The 25,423-nt window shown below is 37.7% G+C and overlaps 2 protein-coding genes across 6 annotated transcripts in view; one reads left to right on the top strand and one right to left on the bottom strand.

The window, feature by feature from the left end:
• LOC5564154 overlaps positions 1-9,133 on the top strand; it is a 133,318-nt gene extending 124,185 nt beyond the window's left edge. For 4 of the 5 annotated variants that reach the window (XM_021857606.1, XM_021857600.1, XM_021857590.1 and 1 more), the window contains 2 exons: positions 7,940-8,204; positions 8,268-8,957. In XM_021857606.1, coding sequence (XP_021713298.1) covers positions 7,940-8,204; positions 8,268-8,771 — 769 coding nt within the window. In that variant the 3' untranslated portion in view covers positions 8,772-8,957. Of the gene's footprint in view, positions 1-7,939; positions 8,205-8,267 lie in introns of all 5 variants that reach the window. The other variant, XM_021857586.1, reaches the window with a different exon arrangement.
• On the bottom strand, positions 8,877-25,250 carry LOC5576062 (clusterin-associated protein 1). The gene is made up of 3 exons (XM_001648435.2): positions 25,100-25,250; positions 9,178-10,344; positions 8,877-9,113 (listed from the first exon to the last, which is right to left on the bottom strand). Exons 1-3 carry the CDS (start codon positions 25,119-25,121, stop codon positions 8,986-8,988), a joined length of 1,317 nt encoding a protein of 438 aa, XP_001648485.2. The 5' UTR covers positions 25,122-25,250; the 3' UTR covers positions 8,877-8,985.
• Between the last annotated feature and the right edge of the window lie 173 nt (positions 25,251-25,423).

Below are 25,423 nucleotides of genomic sequence, written 5' to 3'. Positions count from 1 at the left end.
CCTCCCTCCCAGGTTTAGACTTTATTATCAATAACTACCAAATATCCTTACGTCTTACCAAAATGGTCATCGGCAAAGTTGTAGCTGGGTAAATTTCACATGAGAAGAGTTTGTTAACTTTTCTATAGATTATTATGACGAGCATTTAGAGGAATGAACACAAACGGTTTGACTTTTCCATAGTAATTTCCATTTAAACTCGCCGAATGCGATGTGTCACGAACTGCTATGGTCCGCGAACTGTTATACTTTCTGATTGTGGTTTGATCGGTTAATTCGGATAAAAATCCAAACACTGCTCCAGGGATTCTACCGGAAATTCCTCCAAGATTATCTCCATCGTAGTCCCTACAGCCCAGATAGCCGTAGCGGTAAACGCGCAGCTATTCAGCAAGACCAAGCTGAGGGTCGTGGGTTCGAATCCCACCGGTCAAGGATCTTTTCGGGTTGGAAATTTTCTCGACTTCCCAGGGCATAGAGTATCTTCGTACCTGCCACCCGATATACGCATGCAAAAATGGTCATTGGCACAGTAAGCTCTCAGTTAATAACTGTGGAAGTGCTCATAAGAACACTAAGCTGTGAAGCAGGCTCTGTTCCAGTGGGGACGTAATGCCAGAAAGAAAAAGAAAAAGAAGAAGAAGAAGTCCATACAGCAATTTATCCAGGGATTACACTATCAGTTTTGCCAGAGATTCCTCCAGGAAGAACTTTTGTTCGCTACCAGATCTTCTAGACCGGTCCCGATAGGGCTCCAAAAATACCTTCAGCAATTCGTTGAGAATTTTGCTAGTAGTTTCTTCAGGAATTCCTTCCAGGATTGTTCTAGGAATTTTTGCAAGAATATTTCTACAGGGATTCTTCTAGCGATTTCACTAGTTTCTACCGGTGATTCCTCCATACTTTAAAATCTTTACCGGGATTTCTCCAGAAATTTCAGCAGGGAATTTTCCAAGGAATTATTGCAGTTTTTCAATTTCAGTGGTTTCTCGAGATTCCTCTACGAATTATTCCTGGGATTTCCTCCAGGAATTCCATCAGGCTTTCTTCAGGAGATTTCATCAGAAGTTCTTCTAGGGATTCTATAAGAAATAACTTCATGAATTCTTATAAAGATTCATCAATGTTTCTTCAGGAAAAACGTTGTATGAATTATCCAAAGGATTTTTCCAGGTAAACCTCCAGTGATTCCCCTTGAAATTTTCCCAGAGATACGTTCTGGGCCTCCAAAAAATCTTCCAAGAATTCCTCTAGAAATTCCCAGGGTGACCAGCATACCGGGAAATCGGGAAAACCGGGAAAAAGCCGGAAATTTAAAATCATTGGGAGAAAACCGGGAAATATACGGGAATTTCAATTAACACCGGGAAAATATTGCATACCAAGTTATGTTTCAATAAGCACAATTTTTATATTTTTTGTGGATTTTAACTATAGCTTCTTTTTTTAAAATCCCATGTTAGTAAATAAAGTCAGGGGATAGTATATTGACACATATTCTTTAAATAATGTTAATCCTGTAAATAGTTATCCAATTAATTGAAAACTTTTGATAACGAAACATCTTTCGAGTGTTTTTTTTTTTAATATTTCATAAAGCATTTCATGTTACAAACAACAATGTTTGGATGATATAAAACACAATTTGCAAGCAAACTTGCAATACGCCAAGGTCAAATTTATTGCATTTACAACTTTTCTATGAATCTTAGTAAGAAGTCCCTCCGCTCAATACTTCTTTTCAATTGCTAAAGATAAGTTGTTGGCATCCTTAGAAAAATATCGGATTTATCGGAAACAAATTCTGGGAAAGTTTACTTATTTTTTACAAAAAAAAAACATATTGTAATAATTCGAATATAGATATGGCAACGCCTCTTCAAAGAATTAGTAAAATATATCTTATCGAATATGTTTGAAATATTTGGTAAATTTTGAACCTATAATCTTCTCTAAAGATTTTTCCATTCGCTTATTGTTTTGGAATAGTGAAAATAGTATGAAACTTTCTTATTTGTTCCAAAATTATAACTGTCATATTTTATCAGAAATAATTGCCTTAAGAATAGAAGTTTAGGTGGGGTAAACACAACAAAAACATTCTATGCTGATGAAAAGGTAAAAAATGTTTAAAAATTGATAAATTCGTTAGGAAGTCTACCAAGTCTGTGTGACATATAAACTTTTTTTTAACACTTTATTTTCCAATAACTAATTCCACGATTACTTAAAATGACCGACGTAAAATATCGTTCCATAGATCCAACTGGAATTTAGCAGAATCAATATAAGCCCAGAAAACAATTGGTTTACGTCTACTCCTGATATGAATGCTTTGGTGTATGACCTCAAAACTGGTACCGTAATTTCGGGTAAAAGAGCTAATTTCTGACGATTTTTCTTGTCTGTTTTCAATAATGTTGTAAATGTCAAACAACTGAATGCAAGAAAACAAGTACGACGGTGAGCCTCTTAGGCTTGTGTGCCAAAATTTTCTAACAAATATGATTTTAGAGCTAAAAATCGTCCCTAAAATAAAAAAAAAATCAGGGGATCCCATTTCGTGGTGAAATTGATCACTTGTCAATTCGATTATTGTTGATTTTCAAAACAACTCTACATAATAAATTTGAGCTCCCTGAATCCGAATATGCTTGCTAAATTCTTAACAATACAACATTTATAGAAATAATGAATAGTTTAATTTCAATAATTACGCTGAAAACGCCTAAATGTATGCAATTTCCTAAGAAAATTTCCTTATATCTTGAGCTTGAGAGCTTGATTGGCCGCCCGTGGCGATACTCCAGTATCGCCAGATCAGCTGCACTTACACAAGGAACCAACCGAATGACTGCTTGGAATTAACAGCCATTCTCAGTGTATAAGTGCTGGTGATCTTCTATTTTTAGGCGACAATGGTGCCTGCCACGTCAGAATGCAGACCAATGTAGGGAAGGGGGAGGAAATGATGTTGCACTTATTACTGGCCCACTGTAGACCGTGGAGTCCGACTGCATCTACGCCAGTTCATGCGGGAGTGTATAAATTGGGGGAAAGGCATGGCAGAGAGGTTTGCTTTTGTGGTTAGCAGACTGCCTACGAATCAGGCGTAAGGAAAGGCATGCGTGTGGAAGAATGGAAGCGTTAGGGAAACGGTTTCTCGTTCGTCTCTGGTTCTAGCATGCAACGCTAGCAACGAATAGTTTGAGTGTGATAGATTTAGAATGGATGATAGAAGCAAGTGAGAGAAATACAACTATAAAGTACGAGGAAAAGGACGGGGCCTGGGATTGAACCCATGATCTTCTGCTTATAAAGCAGAAGCGGTAGCCATCAAACTACCAACCCCATCTAAGGAAATTTCCTGATATCTAACAAAAATTCAATTATTTCCACCGACTGAGCAAATTGATACGAGTTTCGGTTATGAATTTTGGTTTGGGGATATATCTCAAACATCCTCACAAAATGTCAGGTTTATACTATGTTCAAATCCTTGTTTAGAACTAAAAGTTTATGGACGTTTGTCAATACTGCTCCGTAGTTGCTTTCGGAATTTTACATTATTTTCATAGAAATAAACATTTTTTTAACGATAAAAAAAACTTCACAACATACAGTTTGACAATAGTTATGACAAACAACGTTCATTTACTGCAAGTTACATTGATATTTGTGCTCCATTAGGGAGAAATAATATCGATTCGGTGATCAATTTCACCCGAATTTACGGTACTTGAAGTCGTTTGAAATGGTAAAAAATCGTAATAATATACCTTTCTTAGCATATCATTAAACCGGGAATATTTTTTAAATACCGGAAAAAAAACCGGGAGAAAACCGGGAAGTCGAAATTAACTTTTCACTGGCCATCTTGAATCGACAGTGAATTATTCCAGAGGTCACATTAAAAACAGTAGGAAGTCTTCCAGAGTTACCTCCGTCTCTGTTGTTTTTTTGTTGATATTATTAATCCCTGGATAAGTTCTTGGAGGGATTCCTGGGGCGATCTTTGGCGGTATTTAGAGGAATCTTCGGGTAAATTCCTGGAAGAATCCCTGGAGAAATTCTCACAGGAGCCCATGGAGGAAATCTCTGGTGGAATTCCTAAAGAAATCCCTGGAACATCAAACATGCTTTTTGGCCTCGCAGTCTTTATTTTATCAACGGCTTTTTTATAATTAGGGCTGCGTAGACAAAAAGCATATTTTATTAAAATATACGGTGGATTCTATACCAGCACCTGGAAAAAAAATCTAGAGGAAGCCATGTAGAAATTTTCCTGAAGCAATCCTTGAAGAAAAAATGAAAAAATCTCGGCAGTTATTTTTGTAGAGATTTTCATAGAAAAGTCCCTAGATGAGTCTCTGGAGGAACTCATGAGTGATTTTCTGAAGGGTTACCTAAGTTAATTACTGAAGGACTCCTGGAGGCATCTGTGTAATCACTGAAGAATCCTTGGATGTATCTCAGAATCACTGTAGAGATTTTGGTGGTTGAATCCGTAGAGAAATCCCAAAAAACCAGAAAAAAAACGTCTGTCTGTATATACACTGTAACCTCAATTTACGAACTAGATCGGGGGTGCGTAAATTGAGTAGGTGCGTAAATTGAATCAGTGCGTAAAACGAGGGAGCTCAGTTCGTAAAACGAGGTTTTGCCATTTGGAGTCTACTTGTATGAAATTAATTTATATTATTCAGAAAAAAAATGTGCTCTTTTAGTATCATTAACATATTATTAATACATTGGGTTCTTAATCAGGCTAGAATGTGTGCAAGTTAAGGTCTTCCAAGAACTCTTTGGAGTTTGGGCATATGTTTCAACATGAGTTAACGGAGATCAACTTACCATTTCTATGTACAAGAATTTCTCACAGTTCTGGACCCTAGAAGATTGTAATATATTTAAGCGTTTGTGTTGTCAGATCCAAGTTTTGGTAGCTAAGTGAGTACAACAGATGTCCTAGTTCATCCAAAAATTTCCTGGAATATATACCTGCAATGTACTGGCATATTTAGCTATCCTTTGATGTTTTATTGATATGGCACAGGCCCTTAACCATCCATGTGAGTAAACGGTGTATTGTAATAATTTGTGCGGATGTCCTAGGTCCTCCAAGAACTCCATTGAATATAGGTCTTGGAATCTACGACCGTAATAAGAGCTTAGAGGTTAGTTTTCAAATACTCCACAGGCCCCTAACCATTCCTGTGAGTAAACAGTGTATTGCAATAATTTGTGTGGATGTCCTAGGTCCTGCAAGATCTATATCGAATATAGGTCTTAGGATCTACAAGCGTAACCAATTATCAATACATGCTTTTTTACATGGCACAGGCCCTTATCAATATGTAGTAGAAAATGAGTATTGTTATAATTTGTACCGCTATCCTAGATCTTCCAAAGACTTCATTGAATATAGGCCTTTGAATCTACAAACGTGTTCAATGGTCTATAGGTAGTTTTTTTTAATATGGCACAGTTTTTTAATTGTTCATTTAAGTCATCGAAATATTTTATCAATTTATACGGATGTTTTTGATCCTCCAAGGACTCCATTGAATATAGGCCTTGGGATCTACGGTCATAATAAGTGTTTAGAAGATAGTTTTAAAATACTCCAAAGGCTGCTAACCATTCCTGTGGGTAAACGATGTATTGTATTAATATGTTTGGATGTTCTTGATCCTCTAAGATCTCTATCGAATATGGGCATTAGGATATACAAGTGTAACAAATCATCAATAGAAGTTCTTCAATATTGCAAAGGCCTCTTACTATCCATATTAGCAAAAGAAATGTTGTATTGAGTTGTGCGGATGGTTTTGTATTTCCAAGGACTCTATGATATATAGGCCTGAGTATCTACAAACGTTAGTAATTGTACATTGATGTTACTTATTTATTGCATAAAATCTAAACTTTTAAGGCTAAGCAGTCTGTCATTCGTTTTGGTAGCCATGTTGATTTTGCAGATTACAATTTCAAAATGATAAAGTCAGTCATCTTAAGTAATATTGATTCATAAAAGTATCACTACTTGCGCTTACATACAGAAAGTATGCTGATACATTTTCAGCAATGTCAGTCCAAAACGGAGACGGATTGGCCACAATCAACGATGCTCAGTACAAATTTCAATGATGGTCTACTTCGCCTTATTATAAGCAAATGGATGAATGTATTGATCTGTACTGATGTGTATGAATTTACTTCGTTAAACAAGTGACGTCAATTAAATTTGCGTAAAAACAGACTTCGTTAATTGATGCTTTGGTGAATTGAATTTGAAAATGGCGTCAGACATCGATCTTCGTCAACAATTTTCTCCAAACGTAGGTCGCCATCTTGAATTCCAAAATGGCGTCGGACATCAATTTTCGTCATCCCCTCGTCATGCCCGTTCCGAAAATACCCATATTACATGGGTTTCCAACGGTGTTCCCCAACCGGAGGTCAATATTGTCTGTTTCATTCACAACAAAACGCGCCGCCAACTTTCGAACAGACTGAAAAAAATCATCGCCAGCAAACCAATCAAAGGAGGTGCTTTGCTTTTGTGTTGGCAAGACTGGGGAAACGTCAAATGCCAGAAAATAAATCAAAGGAGGTGATTTGCCATTGTGTTGGTAAGACTGGTGTAACGTCAAATTCACAGCGGTTGCTTGGCTGGCGACGATTTTGGCGACGGTTTCACCGGCGACGATTACAAATCGTCGCGTCCGATAGGGTGCAAAATTTACAATAATTTCCCACATTATTGTCTAAACTCAATTTACGCACTGCGTAAAAAAGTGACTTAAATTGAGGTAGCGTAAAAAAAAAGACTTCGTAAATTGAGGTTTCAGCGTATTATCTCTAGAGAATCTCTGGAGCAACTTCAAGAAAAACCTTTGAAGGAATACCCGGGGGACTTTTGGAAGCCAAGAACGAAGTTTTGAAGAAATTCCTGGGGAATCCCTGGAGAACTAACTGGAGAAATCTTTGGAGTAAGTCATGCAACGATTTTCCTGGTAGTAAGTAACTCTGAGAGAATTCCCAGAGGAAATTTTTGGGAAATCCCTTGAGGAATTCGTGGGTTGTTGAACACCTGAAGGAATTCTGCATGGAATCGCTGGCAGAATTTCTCGTGAGTTGTTTAACACCTGTAGGAATTTCTGATTGAATCCCTGGATGAATTCCTGGTGGAATCCCAAGAGCGATCCTTGAGGTATCCCGGAAAAAATCACTGTAGAGATTTGGCTGGTGGAATCCGTAGAGAAATCCCAGAAAAAATCTTCTGTAGAGATTTTTCTGGAGAAATCTTTAAAATTATCCTTGGAGGAATCCATGGAGAAATTTCTGGATGAATCAATGAAGAGGTTTTCCAAAAGGAATTTATGTAATGGTTTTATTGGAGGTTTTTTTGTAGAGATATTGCAAATTTCTTACGATAATTTCTGATGAAATTACTTCATGGGAGAATCTCTGTAGAAATTTCAAAAGGAACTCTTGGATTTTTGGAGGTCAAGAAATAATCCCAGGAGAAATTTCTTGGGAATCCCTGGAGAACTATCTGAAGAAATCCTTGGAGTAAGTCATGTAACTATTTTCCTGTTGCTAACTATTTTTCCTGGATGAATCTTTAGAACAGTATCTGGAAGATTTTCTAGGAGAAGTCGCATGAAAAATCGCTGAAGAAATCTCGGAATTCTGGAGCATCAATTGCTGGATTCTGCAATACACCCTTTTGGGTTTTGCAGGAGACCCTTCTTGATTGCTCCTGATTCAGCCGAAATCCGAACGATTTATGAGTATAAGCTTGGTCAATGGAGGGCATGTTGCCGGATGGATGGAATTTCTAGATATATTTTGTAATAGTTCTTTAAGAGCTCGTTATGATGCAACAATCTTATTCACATCTTCTTCCCATTTCTTCCCTCCTTCCACGTAGGCCCTCGCAAAAGTCCCAACTGATCGAGAACGTCATCAACAGCAGCTCGCCCGGCTCGCAGGCGTTCATGTCCCAGCAGAAGGTCGAGGACTACATCAACTCGCTGCAGGTCGATCCCTCCATCAAGGATATGATGTACCAGTCGATGCTGAAACGGGGCTACGGCTCGGTCTACGGCGAGAAGCACCGTACCGACACGTTCAGCAACGGCACCGGCGCAGGTTCCCGCCCGGTGATGTTGGTGCCCGCCTGCGCAGGCAATGGAGTAAGTTTCGGGAACTGTGGAAGTTAGATGGATTCTCGCTTTAACGTCCTTCCCACGTTTTAGATTTCACAGATGATGCAGATGTACCCGTCGCCTCCGCCAAACGCTGGGGGACCTCCAATGATGTATCCTCCGAACCTGATGCCTCCGGGAGTACCACAGTACCCGCCGATGTATCCGGACACGGCTTTGCTAGAGGCGCACATAGCCCGAGTCAACCGGAAGCGATCGATGCGTTCCAGCTCGGAGACCGAACCAACTTCGGAAGATCAGGAAGAGCGTGGCCACCGTCACCGACATCACCACAATCAGGAGAAGACATTTACGTACACCGGACTGGACAGAGATATTGCGGATAGTTATCTAGCGAAGGAGGAAGAGAAGCTGAACAGTAGCAGTATTGTGAGTACAACTGCCGGAGGAGCTGGCGGTACGGAAACGCTCAACCGCCACTCCGGAAAGGAGGGGGCTGAGAGGGCCACATCCCCTCCACTGACCTACCATCATGATCTGATGCTGATCGATCACCGACATCACTTCGAACGCTATCAGGATGTGCATATGTAAGAGGCGATCGCCGGGAAGAGAAACAGATGAAGAATTCGAGTCTTTGTTAGCGCGTAAGTCATTCGTAGATCGGTAAGGAAATTCTGCTCAAGTTGATTTTAATGTTGCAATTATGGAACTACCACTTGTGTATAAACCTATGTACATTTTATTGTGTTTTAAAAATAAAATATTAAGTTATCAGTAGACAGCGATCATGAAGGCGACGGACGATTTAAAAGTCTTCATCGCTCTGGTCCTGCTTGGCGCTCCGCGCCAGGTTCGAGTTCTCCCTTGTCAGCTTTGTCAGACTTTCGTCATCCTCATCGTCGTCATCATCATCCGAGCGAAGTTCGTCGATAACTGCAATAAAACCAAAACGATATCAATCACCGTTAATTCATTCAGCAATATCACCACTCCTTACGTCCATTTCCGTCCATCTCTAGATCGCTTTCGGATTCTGCCGAACTTCCCAAAGAGCTATCCAGTGGTCCCAAATCGTCGTTCATCCCACCGATCATCCTGACTCGGTCCCGTCCACTCATTGACGATGGTCCTCCTTCGGCAGTTCTTGTACGGAAACGCGTCGAGCCACGATCCCTGTTCAACAGCTCACTGCGCAATACCCGTTTATCCGATTTCAGTTTCACATCCTCCCTCTCATCGAAGTCATCGATCTCGTCTTCATTCTCATCATCCGAGTCCATCAATCCCTCCGGCAAAATCGTCATACTGCTGTCCGTCATCTTGGCGATCGGTGAAGTCGGCGTCGGAGTGCGATTCTTGCTGATCAGCTGCGATTTCAGCGCATCCACGCAGCGAATCCGGATTATATACTGTTCGTACAAATTCTTCAATTCCAGTTCCAACTTCTCAAACTCCTCCAGATACGCCGGTCTCACCTTCTGCAGTGCTTGCAGTCGTTGCTTCGATCGCTCAAGCTCCGACGACTTGCGCTGAATCTTGGCAGTCAAGTTACCATTCTCGGCCTTCAAGCTCTCCAGCGATGCCTTCGACGCCACCAGTTTCGAATCCAAGGACGTGATCGCTGACTTGATCACCTTTTCCACCGTCGCCAATTCCAGCGGACGCGTCGATTGTACCATTCGAGTTTCCCTATTGACCAACTCCTTCTTCAGTAAATCGTATAGCGCAGCCCCGCGATTAGTCAGCTCCGATGACAGCCCGCGAACCTTCTTCAAGTCGTCCATCTTATCGGACAGATCGATTTCCACGTGCGACTTGATCGACTCCTCATCGGCACCGGTCACCTTCGGGGACGCAATTAGCAGAGAGGTCACCTTGAGCAGTTCTTTAGCGGCGGCAGCCGAGCTGGCGTACAGCTTCCGAGGGTTCACTTTGATGCTGGACTTGGTGACCAGAAATTCTGTGGCCGATCGCACGAACAGAACGCGATCCTGCTCGGAGCGGATGCCGCCGGCCAGGATTAGGTTCGGCTCGAGCCGACCGATCAGCCATGTAAGGACGTCGTAGTAGGCTTTGAAGCTTTCCGGACCTCCGTAGGGAGTGTTCAGGACCGAGAGGGGGATGTTGTTGGGGTAGCCGAGGATCTTCAGGTGCTCCGAGAGGTCTGAAATTTGATGAGAAAAATCCGATGAACGAAATGTAAGAGTATGAAAAAAAACTACAAATGAACTTTAACACTTCACTTTTTGCAAAAAAAAAAAAATAAATAAAATACTAAAATCACTAAGGTGAGCAAATACCTTTAAACTCTAATATGTGTTTAAAGGTATTTGCTCACCTTAGTGATTTTAGTATTTTATTTTTTTTTTTTGCAAAAAGTGAAGTGTTAAAGTTCATTTGTAGTTTTAAACATACTCTAATAATCCCTCCCAAAGTTTAATATAAAAAAGTGTAGTGTAAGAGTATGGTTAACATTACTATTCCGGTTCTGGTCGGAACATTTGGGTTCTGCTCGAATACCGTGCGAAAACTGTTTAAACCCTTTCACGAATTTTACTCGATTCCCTATGCAAATTCTATTCGAATCACTGCAAATTCTGCTAAAACCTCTCTGTGGATGCTACAGTAATCCCTTTGTAGATTCTTCAAGAATACCTCTATGGAATCCCTTTGTGGGTTCTTCAGGAATCCTTCTGAGGATTCTACAGAAATCTATTTGGATTCTGCAGGAATCTCTCTGTGGATTATGCAGAAATCGCTGTGGAAGAATCCTTCTGAGGATTTTACAGGAATCCCTCTGTGAATTCTGCAGGAATCTCTTCATGAGTTCTGCAGGAATCTCTTCCTGAATTCTGAAGGAATCCCTTCGTGAATTCTGCTCGAATCCCTCCAAAAACTCTGCATAAATCTATATGTGGATTCTACAGGAATTCTTCTGTGGATTCTGCAGGAATCCCTCTTTGGATTCTGGAAAAAAAATCCCTATGTAGATTCTGCAAGAATCGCACTGCAGAATCTTCAAGAATCTCTATATGGATTCTGCAAGAATCCCATTGTGGATCATTGGAAATCGCTGGTTGGTTATCCGGGCTGTGAAATCTGCAGTAATCTCTCTGTTGGTTCTGCAGCAATACTTCTGAGCATTCCTCTGTGAATTCTGCAAGAGTCTTTCTGTGGATTCTGCAAGAATCCTTCTGTGAATTCTGCAAGAATCTCTCTGTAAATTCTGCAAGAATTCTTCTGTGGATTCTGCAAGAATTCCTCCGTGAATACTGCAAGAATCCCTCCGTGGATTCTGCAAGAATCTCTCCGTGGATTCTGCAAGAATCCCACTGTGGATTCCGTAAGAATCTCTCCGTGGATTCTGCAAGAATCCCTATATGGGTTCTGCTAGAGTCTGCAAGAATACCAGTAATTTCTGCAATAATTCCTATGTGGATTCTGCAGGAATCTATATGCGGATTCTGCAAGAATCTTGATGTGTATTCGGTAGGAATTTCTATGTGGATTCTGCAAGAATCACTTTGAGGGTTATGAACAAAAATCCTCTGTGGATTCTGGCGAAACCAGTTCTGAACATATTCAACCCAAACCCAATTAATGTTCGACTGAACTACAATTTGCTTAAAGTTGGTTTGATTAAGTTTTGAGTTTATTCACAAATTTCATAACGCCAAAAATGGCCATCTTCAACACCCACCCACCCCCGCATAACGCATTTTGTAAGAATATTTTCCGAATTTTGCATGACCTGCAAGATCTTGAAAACACCCACCCATCCCCTTCAGAATTATGAATTACCCGGTCAACCATATCTTTAAATTTCTTCACATTTCTTTATATCGAGCTTTAAAGACGCTCGTATAACAAATCGCTAGTCGATCGTCATCGATTCATAAAAAAAATAACTGTGCATAAAGAATATTCGATAAATGCTATCAAAATCTCGATACCGTAATCCGGGGTAACATTGATCATTTTTTAAATATTTCTGAAATATTTCGTTTGAAAATGCAAATGTTGCAAATTTTATATTTTTAAAAACAAGTACTGCCACCAGCTCGTGACTATATAGTGTATTTTATTTTAAGATAGCTTTAAGCATGTTTAAAAAACAATTAAGCGTTTTTTTGAACTAGCTGATATGGGGTAACATTGATCACGTATGTAAACAACGTTCGGTAATATTGAAAATTACTTGAATCATTGCCCCTGAAGCCAAATATGAAGGACAAACGCTTACAAGTCATTTATTTTTTGAGTTGTTTTAAAATTAGAAACACCTCGATCTACGGAATACGCCTAAAGATAGGCAATTTCCTAAGGGAATTTTACATTCTTAACAGTAATTTGGTAATGTTCCCTAATTGAGCAAACTTTTGAAAGTTTTGACAACGGAATCGTTTTCGGCGATGCCATTTTTAGTTAGAACCGCACTTTCCTTGCTCATATTGTTTGCAGAACTTACGTGAGACATGAATCTTCGGTAGTGTCATCCTTAACCATTAAAATCATTATTTCGAAAAGTTGCCAAATTTACGCATAACTCCTCTTCCGGCAGCTTCATTTTTACCGCTAAAAAAATATTCAAATCGCGATAACTTTTTTGTTGTCCGATATTTTTGCACCATTCTTTCACAAGTTCTCAAAAAAAATTCTTCTTGTTTTCGAATATGTGTCGATATTCATTATCGGTTATCGGAATCCGGAGATGTTTCAAAATCAGTAAATAAATAGTCACCCAACACGCAGCAACCAAGACATTGTCATCTCCTATTCCTGTTGCAACAATTTTGTTCCGCAACATCAGCTTATCACCACTTGAACAGAATATGACAAAGATCGATCACCACGTGCGCAGCAATTTTTTGGGCTTCGCATTGCAAGTTTCGAGAACTTTCTCTGCGTTGGTAAACATTGGCACATTACCGAACAGTATGCATACAACAAATTTTGTTTTGTGTTTGTAATAACTGATACATCGCATGTTGAAAAGGTTGTAACAATGTTGTGCCCTGTGATTGTCATGACATTTTTTCTTTTGATTGTATCCCAATCTGCAACAGTATAGATAAACGGGTTGTGAGCGAGCTTGCTTTGTCGTTTGTTTTTCGACTCCTTTGATGACAATTTTATTCACTGTTCAAAATTCCTTGGGGGACCGACGCGTAGCCATTAGCCACGTAAATATCTCAGGCTGCGAAAATTGGTATCGTATTCGGATATTCACTTCTCGGAATGATACATTAATGCGAGTATGTTGTGAAAAAATGAAGCAATTTGGAACAGCCGTCTTTGAGTAATGAGCATTTATGTTTCAGGTACCACCTTGAACAAATAAAGATCTTGAAAACTCTAAAAAACCTCATATCGTAAATTTCAGATTTCTCTAAGAATACTGAACCGATTTGTAAGATTTTTTCAGAGTAGCTCCTTATTACATGGTGTAACACAGTACACATTTTAGTTTTTTGATAAATTGACCAAAAAAAAAAGCCGCCAAAGACATTTTATATGGAAAATGTCGGTGATCCAAGGAACATCGGAATATCTTGAAAACCAGATCACCAATGAATAATATCGACATGGCTTCTTAAACTACAAGAGTTTTTTGAGATCATGTGAAAAAATGGTGCAAAAATATAGAGAAACAAAAAAGTTATCGCGATTTGAATATTTTTTTGGTGGTAAAAAATAAAGCTGCCGGTAGAGGGGTTAAACGGAATCTTCGCTAAATCTTCAGTTTTATTAGTTCATGAATATAAGAAAGAGAAGCACCGTTCATGATTTGGAAATGTTCAATCAATAAATGATAATACGAAATTTCTAGGAGATGAGCCATTCCGATCAATTTTATCCCGCTGATCAATGATACCCCGGATTACGGTACCGTAAAACGGGGTAACTTTGATAGTTTTTTCGAAGAAAACTTGAATATTTATGCATGCTGTTTCAAAGAATTTTAATTCATATTTTTAAAACAAGTACTGGTATCCTAATTATCGATTCCAGTTGATAGATTTCTAAAAGATTTATTCTTAATGGATATATAATTTTTCATATAATCGAAAGTCGGTTTTCTGTTTTGGGGTAACTTTGATAATTGAGCATCACTCGAACAAAATTGAATAAAATACAGAACATTTGTAGGGCATTGCATATCTTTAGGCGTTTAACGCTATATGGAAATTTCTGACTTAGATTACAAAAATGGTCCCAGTTTGTAAAAATAGTATTCGCTAAGAGTTTTGAGACCGAATTCGAGTTTCTACTATAACTAGGCTATCAAGTATAAGTAACGAATTCATTATGACTTCATCAAATGGTGATCGTAGAACAGATTGTTTGAGAGCATTGCAAAATTGCTAAAATCTTATAAATTTTCCATATTTGCATATAAATCCTCAAATGTACTTGATTCCAACGGAAATAGCTTTAACATGAAGTGTCATACTAATACTATTAACTTTTGCATTCGTTTTGCTTAACAGATTAACAGGAACTTTGTTATTTCGTTTAGTATGTTGAGAGTCTCGCATTATCAAAGTTACCCGCATTATCAAAGTTACCCCGTTTTACGGTACCAAAATTGCAGGCATCCTCTGCTTTATCGACCTTCACAAAATAAATCAATAATCAAATTTGTAGGGTTCCATGGGAACCGGATCACCTTGTGTTTATGTTTATCATGTTTTTTTTTGTCAATTCGCGATGACGGAGGCAATTACCACAGTTGACCCTATGCGTGAAGCTCCGATTTCTTTACATGGCATAGCATAGGAAGTCAATTTTTCGATACTTCTAAAAAATTCAAAACTAAATTTAATTAAATTCTGTCAAGTGTACGGGGTTAGATTTATGATAAGCTATAGAATCCGCAGAATATTGAGGAAAAAATTTAAAAATCAAAATAATGTGTCTATAATGTAGCCCATCAATAGTCTATCAACATGTACTGAAAAGAATTTAAATAGCTACTGTAATAATATTATATAAGCATTTGAAATTTCACATTCTATACCATGCCGGGTTAAATTTTCGACGCTTCACGCATAGAGTAAACTTTTTCCAGATGGCTGCACCGTACCTTCGTTAGAGCGAATATTTTTTTGATTGGGAATTGAACTCCCAATGTTTTAGATGAATCGCAAGCCAAAGGACACTTATCAGCTATGCCACATTATATCACATACCAAAGGGTGGTAAGAGGAAACTATGGATATTGCGATCCATCTGTTGCCTCAATGCAGGGGAAGTGTTGGCCTCAAGAATGGCCAGCAGGCATGTTTCTTGCGCATACATATTTGCTCTAATACCTACCAATTTAAGAGCATCCTTCTGGTTATGTAAGGTGGTGATAATCCAAAATGCTTATTAGCAATGTTTCGGATATGAAGAAAAACATCCGAAAAAGAATTATATTAGCTTGAGCTTGAGCTTGAGCTTGATTGGATGCACTCCAGTATCGCCAGATCAGCTGCACTTACACAAGGAACCAACCGAATGACTGCTTGGGACTAACAGGCATCCTCAGTGTATAAGTGCTGGTGATCTTCTATTTTTAGGCAACAATGGCACCTGCCACGTCAGAATGCTGACCAATGAGGGGAAGGGGGAGGAATTGATGATGCATTGAACTGGCTCCCACGTAGACCGTATATTCCACTGCATCCACCCACGCCAGTTCATGCGGGAGTGTATGGATTGGGGGAACGGCATGGCAGAGAGGTTTGCTTTTGTGGTTAGCAGACTGCCTACGTTTCAGGCGTAAGAAAGGCGTGCGCGTGGAAGTAGGAAGCGTTAGGGGAAACGGTTTCTTGTCCGCCTCTGGTTCTAGCGTTTGCTATGAACGAATAGTTTTGAGTGTGATATATTTAGAATGGAAGATAGAAGCAAGTGAGAGATATACAGTGACCCCACGCAGTTGAATCACCCACAATTTATGAATCAGCAGACTCCAAAAGACAAAATTATTATCAATCTTGTCACAAAACATCACAGAATTATTTTTACTGATAAGAAACTAAGTGTAAAAGTAATTCTGTGATGTTTTGTGACAAGTTTGACAATAATTTTGTCTTCTGAAATCAGCTGATTCATAAATTGTGGGTGATTCAACTGCGTGGGGTCACTGTACAAGTACAAAGTACGAGGAAAGGGACGGGCTTGGGATTGAACCCATGATCTTCTGCATATGAAGCAGAAGCGGTAGCCATCAGACCACCAACCCCGTCTTCCGAAAAAGAAAAAGAAAAAGAATTATATTAGGTATCAAACATTCCGATCCTTGGAAAATCAAAACAATCGAGACCTCTCATACGATGTACCAGAATACCTTTACGTTGCTGTACGAATCGATACGGAAAAGAATGATAAAGGTGCATGGATACAAAGCTTCATTTTCTTTGTCAATATATAACGATATAACATTACTTAGACATCATACGTTACTCGTTATTCGATGAATGTTCATGAAGGTAACTGTCGAAGGCCCAGTCGATAAAACATGATCGAACGAAATTTCGTAACATTTCTTAGGAGATTTATAATGCATGCTTGATGTCGGTTTCACCGATCGTGGTGTATTCTAAATATTGTCAGGTCAAAAGACCAAACCAAAGTTTTGCATTTCCACCGGGGCGTTCTAAATTTGATTTTCGGACAGTTCTGGTTCAAATAAATGAAACAGTCATACGGTTTCGTTTCATTCCGCACAACATTTGGAACGACAACCAGCCCGTTCCGAATTTTGTGAACCCTACAAAAGCAAATTGAAATTTGCTCTGTTTGGCGATGGTTGTGTTGAAGATGTGATTCTGGTTTTGATTTCAGAATCGATGTTGTGGGCGGAAACGTATGCTGCGTTGTATCTGCGGTTTTGTTAAAAAGCGTTAACTTTGCTGCCACGGTACATTTATCAAATAACTTATTATCTCGCCCTACTAGCCATTGGTAGCGTAGCAAGTATCTCGTTGTGTTTTAACAAATCATTGGACCAAGATAAATATTATCACCACTGGGAGATAGAGGAGTATTTTCTCTTCATCGTAGCATTGTTAATTAACATGTATCCATTCGTTTGCCCGATAACAAGAAGCTACACACTTGGTAACCAATGGCTTTTTGGGCGAAATCATAAACTAACCGAGATTTGCCCCAATAGTTCCTCCTACGTCGTTGTTGAACATACTGTGGAAATGACTGTAGGATTCCACATAGTTCTCCATAACGATTGTTCAAGAAATTCTGGGGGGGGGGTATTTCCTAGAATAATTTCTGGAGCGATTATTCGAAGGAGCTTCTGTGGTGTTGGCTTCAAGAATAACAGAAAAAAAGACATGAAATCCTGGAGGAACTCTTGTAGAATTTTAATGAATCATTGTGAGTTATCCTGTCAGAATTTCTGTTGGAATCTTGGGAAAGTCTCCTACAGTAACTACTGCAGAAAACTGCGGAAAATCCCTGGAGGAAATTTATTAGGCTTTCCTCGAAAAATTACTGGAGTAGTTCCTGATGAAATCCCTGCAAAAGTGGCTGGATGAGTTTTTGAGGATTTTAAGCGGAAATCCGCAAAACTCTGTAGCCTTTTGAATTTTTGGCCAAGATTCTCCATGAATTCTTGCAGAAATTTCGTCTCAATCTTAAATTAAAGATAAAATGAAAATTCTAACATTTTTTGTTAATTCTTAATGCTAGAAATGCACGTTTATAACAAATTTACTGCTTTTTTCATTATTTTCATTGAGTTAGATCTGTACGTCGTTATCTTGAGCTTTACATTTACCTATACAATATGTGCTCATATTGATTTTGCAATGGTCAACGCTCTGACTTTTGGCAACAATGGTTACGTTATCTTGTAGCCTTTCAAAATAAAATCAAATCTTACGAAAATTAAAAAAAAAGATTAATTTATGATTTTAAGTGGACATATTCCACTGGTGAATAAAAGATTTTCATTGTAAGTTTAGATACAGGATTTTTTAATAAGGGTTTCTCGATTTATGTAAGTTCCCTAAATATATCCAGGCGCAAAAGGTTGCATTATGAAAAAATCAATAATTAATGTTTCTTGATATCTCTTTGGTCATGTTTGTCATAACAAATCATAAGTGTTTATCTGATAATACCAGTTGTCTTATATCTAATACAATATTGTGAGGAATGAATAATAAAACTAGCCAAAACACTAAAAGTCATATAAAACATCATTGAAAATAAGTCATTTTATTTATTTCTCCCTTCTGGATTTTCTCTTAATTTAAGGGACGAGGTGACAAAGGTAAAATTTTGAATTTGTTCCGGCCTTATTTTCAAATTAAAATAAAATTAAGAAAATTGGGTATTCTTTGTAGTAATGCATTGATTTTGCTAAATTGAATATACCGTAAAACGGGGTAACTTTGATAATGCGGGTAACTTTGATAGTGCGTAACCCACCGCATACTAAATGAAATATCATAATTTCTGTTAATCAGTTAAGCAAAACGAAAGCAAAACCAAAGAATATAAGTATGACACTCCATGTAAGAGCGGTTTTCATTTTAATCAAGAACATTTTAGGCTTTTTATACGAATTTAAAAAAATTACACAATTTTAGCATTTTCAAAACGTTTACAAACAATCTGTTCTACGATCACTATTTGATGTAGTTTTGAATAATTGGCCACTTATCTTTGATAGCCTAGTTATCATAGAACTTGAATACGGTCTCAAATCTCTTAGCGAAAAGCATATTCACAAACTGGGACCATTTTTGTAATCTAAGTCAGAAATTTCCATATAACGTTAAACGCCTAGAGGTATGCAATGCCCTACAAATGTTCGTTATTCATTCAATTTTGTTCGAATCATACTCCATTATCAAAGTTACCCCAAAACAGAAAACCAACTTTCGATTATATGAAAAATTATACATCCATTCAAAATGAATCGTTTGCCAATTTATCGACTGTAATGGATAGCTAGGATGCCAGTACTTGTTTTAAAAATATAAATTGTAAATCTTTGAAACAGCATGCAAAAATATTCAAGTTTTCTTCGAAAAAACTATCAAAGTTACCCCGTTTTACGGTACTTATAAAAAAAATTGACAACGGAATCGTTTTCAGTGATATTATTTTTAGTAAAACATGATTTTCGTTAATTTTTTGCAGCTTTCATGTAAGGCACGAATCTTCAATTGTGTCATGAGCTTCTAAGAATTAAGGTTTTTGCCAAAAATGAGTTTTGTTTTTGAGTAAATTTATTCAATTCGAAACAATGATTGCAATTTTTTGACGATGAAATGCATTTCGAACAATGTTACCCCGCTGTTTGATCGGAAACGGATATGTATATTTACCTCTAGCAAGAATATTTGAATTATTTATTTTTCGAGGGATCTGAAGAGAAATTGAAGAAGAAACTTCTAAATGATCATAGAAGAAACAGTTTGAAGAATTTCTTTTAAGTGTAATGTCTCCATGTATTTTTCGTGGGATTTTTTTCCAGTGTTGTTTATTAATTTTTCCAATGAATTCTTAGTGATTTTTTTTAAAGATTCTTCCATGCCTTCTTTCTGCCAAAGGATCTTCAAAGACTTTCGTCATCGATTCATCTTAGGATGCCTGTAGGACTTATACAAAAGAAAACAGCCATGCATTCTTGCTCTGATCGCTTCTTATGCAGTATTTACCTCCGGAATTCCTGATAAAAATTTCCCCAAAGAGAGAGCGATGATAAAATCCATTTTTCTCGCTTGTTTACCGTTGGGGATAGGTGTTTTTCTTCACTGGCACTATATACAATCCACGAACTTCCAATAGCAGTGTCCCCCAGGCTTGGAGCATGTTTAGAGGGGTTTTATCATGCACTACCATCCCCCCAATCTGATCAAAGTTGTAGCAGTATACGATAAACAGTCTCGCATAATGTGCAGCATGTTATGATAGTTACAGAGAGCGAAACGTGAGAGATTCTCTCAATTTTCTCAGGATTCATTCCCTGCTCAAGTTGTAAGATTTTTGATATCATATTCAGATTCAGGAGACCCAAATTTAGTAGATAGGGAAATTTGTTACTCTTAATCCTGCGTTTTTACATGGTGATCAATTACGCCCCAGTGCGTCATTCTAATTTTTGGATATTAAAACTATTTTTATAATAAGTTAAATATTATTTCATGAAAAATCGATTATATAAACAGATAAAGATCAATGGAGTACTGGTTTTACCGAAATTGGTTTGACAATATTTGAGTCTTTAATGAATGTTCGAATCCTCTGAGCAGAATCTCAAATAGAGAAACTTTAAAGTAGATGGAGTACCGTGTACCTTTTAATTCCGCTCCTAAATGCTTATCTTTGACAGATACGCGTATTTCGACTACCACTTGCAGTCTTCTTCAGTGTCAGTTACTCGTATCCACTGAAGAAATCGTCGCATCTCTCTACCTCAAATACTAACACCAGATAAGTACCTACACAATCAAACTACCTAGGAAAAATTTTGACAGTATATTTGAGTTCCGGAGGACAACACAGCTAAAAGTTATAAAATAGTGATCAATTTGCCCCCGGATTACGGTACTTTTAAAGGAATATCAGAAATTTCTGAAGAATTTCAGTAGTTACAGCTTCAAGATTTCCTGGCAGAATATTTTAAGTGTAACGTCTGGGAAATTGGGCTCTAGCCGAGACTGTGATATGGTAAAAAGATACAAAATAAAACATGCATCTGCTCGGGTATGTAGTACGTAGTTTAAGAACCTTTTGGAATCCTGATGGACTTCCTGGAGGAAGACGGATTTCTAGAAAAAAATATGGGATTATTAATAAGATAAACTTGAGAAGTCCTTGGAAGAACATATGGAACATTTTCTGAAAGAATCTACAATTTCTGGAGAAATTTATAGAGCAATGTTTGAAATAAATCCTGATAGAATCCATTGAATATTGCCTGTAGTTCTTGAAGAATAAATGTAGAAAAGGAATACAGATAGACCTTCTAAATCCTTTTGGTACTAAATTTGGCATCGCCCAAAACGATTCCATTGTCAAAACTTTCATAACTATGTTCAATTAAGCTAAATTTGCTAATTATTTTAAATAATGCAAAACTTCCTTAGGAAATTGCCTACATTTAGGCGTATTCCGCGGTTCGAGTTTTTTTATATTTTTGGTAAAATTGATAGTTAAATCCTTTTGTGAAAGAATCCTAGAGTGATTTACTCGAAGAATACTTTATGGGATTCCTAGAGATATCTCTGGCAGGTTTCCCGTAAGAATTTTTGAAGGAATTATTGACGTAATTTCTCAAGGGATACTGGCGGAATTTTTGCCAAAATTCCTAGAGAAAATTCTGGCTTAACTCCTGAAGAGATTTTTACTGTCAGAAAGATCCCCAAGTGTAATTTCTGGAGGTACATATGTTGCTGAGAAAATTTCTGTTGTGTTCCTGAGGTTATTAGGGAATTTACTGAAATTATCACTGATGGGTATGGCGAAAGACCATGATACATACACATTTCAGTAGTATTCTATGACGAGATTTAAGTGGAATTCCGAAGACAATATCTGGTAAAATCCTTGGAGAAATTTTTGAAGGAAGCCTTAGAAGAATTCCTGACAAAATCCATTGAAAAACTCTGAGGAAGACCGTTCTCTGGAGGAATCATTGAAGGAATTTTCTGGAGAAATTGCGGAGTGAAATTACAGGTGAAACTTTGAGAAGAATCCCAGAGATAATTCTCGGAGAAGTCTCCGAAGGTATTCCTGGAGGAATTTCTGAAAACTATCTGAATTTCTTTTTTGGTGAAATCATTGAAGAAATTCTTTAAGGAAATACTGGGATTCATGGAGAAGTTCTCGCAAATATCTCTTATTCCCTGTCGAAACAATCTTGGAAAAAAACCATGAGAAATACTTTAAGTAGCTTATGGAGAAATTCCTGAAGAAAACCTTAGAAAAATTCCAAAGAATTCTCGGCGGAACTCCTGGAAGAGCCTCTGGAGAAATCCTTGAAAAAATACATGGAAAATGTCAAGGTGAAATCTACAGATGAATTACTGAAATCTCTGCAGGATCTCCTGCAGAAAAAAAGAACTCCTAATTATTGAGCAGTGAAATTTTCCAAAAGCAATTTCTTGAAAACTTCCTGAAGAAGTCAAAGAAATTATGTATAGGAATCCCAGAAAAAGTACTGGAATCCTAGGGAACCCTTCTCGGAAGATTCCCTGGAAAATTCATGGAAAACTCTCAGGTGTATCCTTTTCGAAAATATCTTAAATATTTTATGGGGAAATTATTAAGTAAATCTCTGAAGGATTCAATGCATTCACGACTAGTTTTCGAAAATAAAATCATTGAACCATTTCCTGTTGACATGTTCCTAAAGAAATTCGTTGAGAACTCTCTGAAGGAGTTTCTGGAGTAATTCTCAAGCAAATCTTAGGACAAATTCCTAAAAGAATTACAGGAGGAATCCGTAGAAAAATGATCTTAGACAAATTCCTCGAGATATCTTTGAAATGGATTTCGAAGAAATTCCTAATGGAATCACTGGAAATTTTCCAGGATAAATCCCTGGAAGATCATTTTTAATAATCCATGGATAAATTGAAAGAGTAAATCTTAGAAGAATCTCTGGAGGAATTTCGGGTGAAATTCTAGAGGAATCCCAAAAGAATCCTTGAAAAAATTTCGGGAAAAAATCTGCATTATTTCGAGATGAAATCTATAAAAAAAACTCTAAATTATAAAGCGGTGAAATTTTCCTAGATCTATTCCTTCAAAAATCGCTGAAGGAGTTTCTTGACGAATCCCTGAAAGAATCCTGTGGAAAAATCCCTCGAGAAATTGCAGGACTCCTTGATGGAACCCTGGAGGAGTCTCTGAATTCTGTGGCGGCAAAATTCCATAGAGAAATTCCTTGGGAAGTCCCTTAAGGGTTTTCTAGAGCAAATCCTGGAGAAATTGCAGAAGAAATTCCTGAAGCTATCCTTGGTAGAACCCTGGAGGAATCCTCGGAAGAACTCCTGGTTGAATCCGTGTAGAATATTATGGAGAAGTCTCTGCATGTACCCTTGGAGGAATTTGTGGAAAATATCTGATTTAATTCTTGGCGGAATATTCGAAGAAATCCTTCAAGGAAAAACTGGAGTACGTGAAGAAGTTTTTAAAAAAATTCTCTGATTCATTTCCAGGCAATATGTCCCTATAGAAAATCTTTGAGAAATTCCTTAAGAAAGTTCTGAAGAAACTCCTGAAGGAATCGATGGACAAATTCCTTAAAAATTCTCAGCAGGATTCTCATGAGGAATCCCTTTTTAAGTTCTTTGTAGAAGGAGTTCCTGGAGGTATCCCTGGTAGAATTCTGTAGAATTTCTATGTAGAATATTTGCAGAGATCCCTGGAGGATTTCGTAGAGAAATTTCTGGAAAATGTCTGAACTAGATGAAATCTTTGCAGGAACTATTGAAATCCTTGGAAAAGCTTTTGAAAAAAATCTCTGGATTATTTCGTGGTGGAATTATCATGAACATCAAGAAACACTTAAAGGGGATTTTGGGGAAAAAATGGACAACAACAGGAGGAATCCTTGGGGAAATCCTGGAGGAGTCCCTATGGGAATTTTCATAAAAATCTCTCGAGGAATCTGTGGAAGAATTGTTAAAGAAGTCTGGAGCTGTCATTGGAACAATTTCTGAAAATATCTGACACATTTCTTGGTGAAATTTTTGAAGGAATTACTGCATTCTCTGAACAAGTTTTCGAAAAAAAATCTGAACTATTGCCTATTTGAGAAATTTCTTGACAAAATCTTGGAGAAATGCATTTTTACTCTGATATGGTTTATATTTACTCTTCCCAGATATTTTTGATATGGTAGATAAACAAAGCATTTGTATCGTCAAATTAATTCTAGAATTAATCTAGAATATGCAAGATGTCCATGTTTGGTAGTAGAGATTATAAATGCACATCAGAATACAAAAAAAAAAAAACGCGCCGCTTCCGAAGTTGGATACATCGTAGACTTCGAGAAAATATATTCTTGGTTGATAATGAGCAGTAATCGCCGTATTCACTATCACAGATCGCCGCAAACATATTTTTGATTTGCTTCACCATCAGGCAGGAGAGCTGATGTTGAATTAAGGACAAATTTATTTGAAACTAGATTTACATCAAACTGCGGTGGGAGCGGATGACATTTGTTCTATATTTTGTGATCTATTTTTTTAGAACTGTTATACAATTGGACCAAAAAAAATGGAGCACCGGTGAAAACGACCTAAGGTTTCATAGATTGATGAAGATACTTGAATATACGTAACAAAATTAATAGTAAAGAACTATCGACAGAAATATTTATTATTAGATAAAGATATTTAAAGTAATTCATAGGATGGTTGACCGGGTATGTGAATGGGCCCTTTGATCACCGATCAACTTCATATAAACGAAATCGACGATGATAAAAAGTTCGAGAATATTCTACAAATTGGGAAGAACAATGTTTGAGGAAACTAAAATATTCTGTAAAATAACTGTTCTAAAATCGCTGTTGTAGTGCTCAATGAAACTTTTCGATGATACATTTCAAAGCGTTACTGACATACAGACTACTCTGGGACTTTTGATGACTTTAAAATCGTGAGATTGATCAGCAAACATCACCAGTGTTACTTGAAAACTTTAATGGAAGCCTACTTAGCTTAATTTATCGTATAGTGTTCTAGAGCGGATCGATTGACTAAAAATCAAGGTTATGGTGTTGAATAAGAATTTTACTCATATGTTCTAACTAGACCAAGTCCAATCAACACAGAGGAGGAAGCGTGAAGTGCAGGACAATCCAGCTCCTTTATGTATGCAATCGGGAATCCATTATATCCAATTCAGTTGAAATAAACCATCGATCAATCAGAACTCACCTCGTACGTCCTTAAACGACATCGTCACAGAAATCCTGTCCCGTTCCAGTACAACTTTCCAATTGAAGAACCTGAAAGTCACAAAAATGTGACCCTACGAAACCAAACTTTTTTTTCTGAAACCATTCCTTGTTTAGGTCCACTATCGTTACCTTGACAACGCTTTTGTCGGACTCGCTAACTCGCGTCCATTTCTACTCGGGCATCAACATCATCACTGTTTGACAGTTCTCGGCTCGCGAACGATGTCAACAAAACTTGCACCACACTCACACATGTTCGCTCACGTGTTCATCGGTGAGAGAGCGGAGATGCTCTGGTGAG

The sequence above is a fragment of the Aedes aegypti genome, chromosome 1 (genome assembly GCF_002204515.2).
Source record: "Aedes aegypti strain LVP_AGWG chromosome 1, AaegL5.0 Primary Assembly, whole genome shotgun sequence".
Lineage (NCBI taxonomy): Eukaryota > Metazoa > Arthropoda > Insecta > Diptera > Culicidae > Aedes > Aedes aegypti.
The sequence above is the reverse complement of the archived record's forward strand: the minus strand, read 5'-3'. Positions and strand labels throughout refer to the sequence as shown.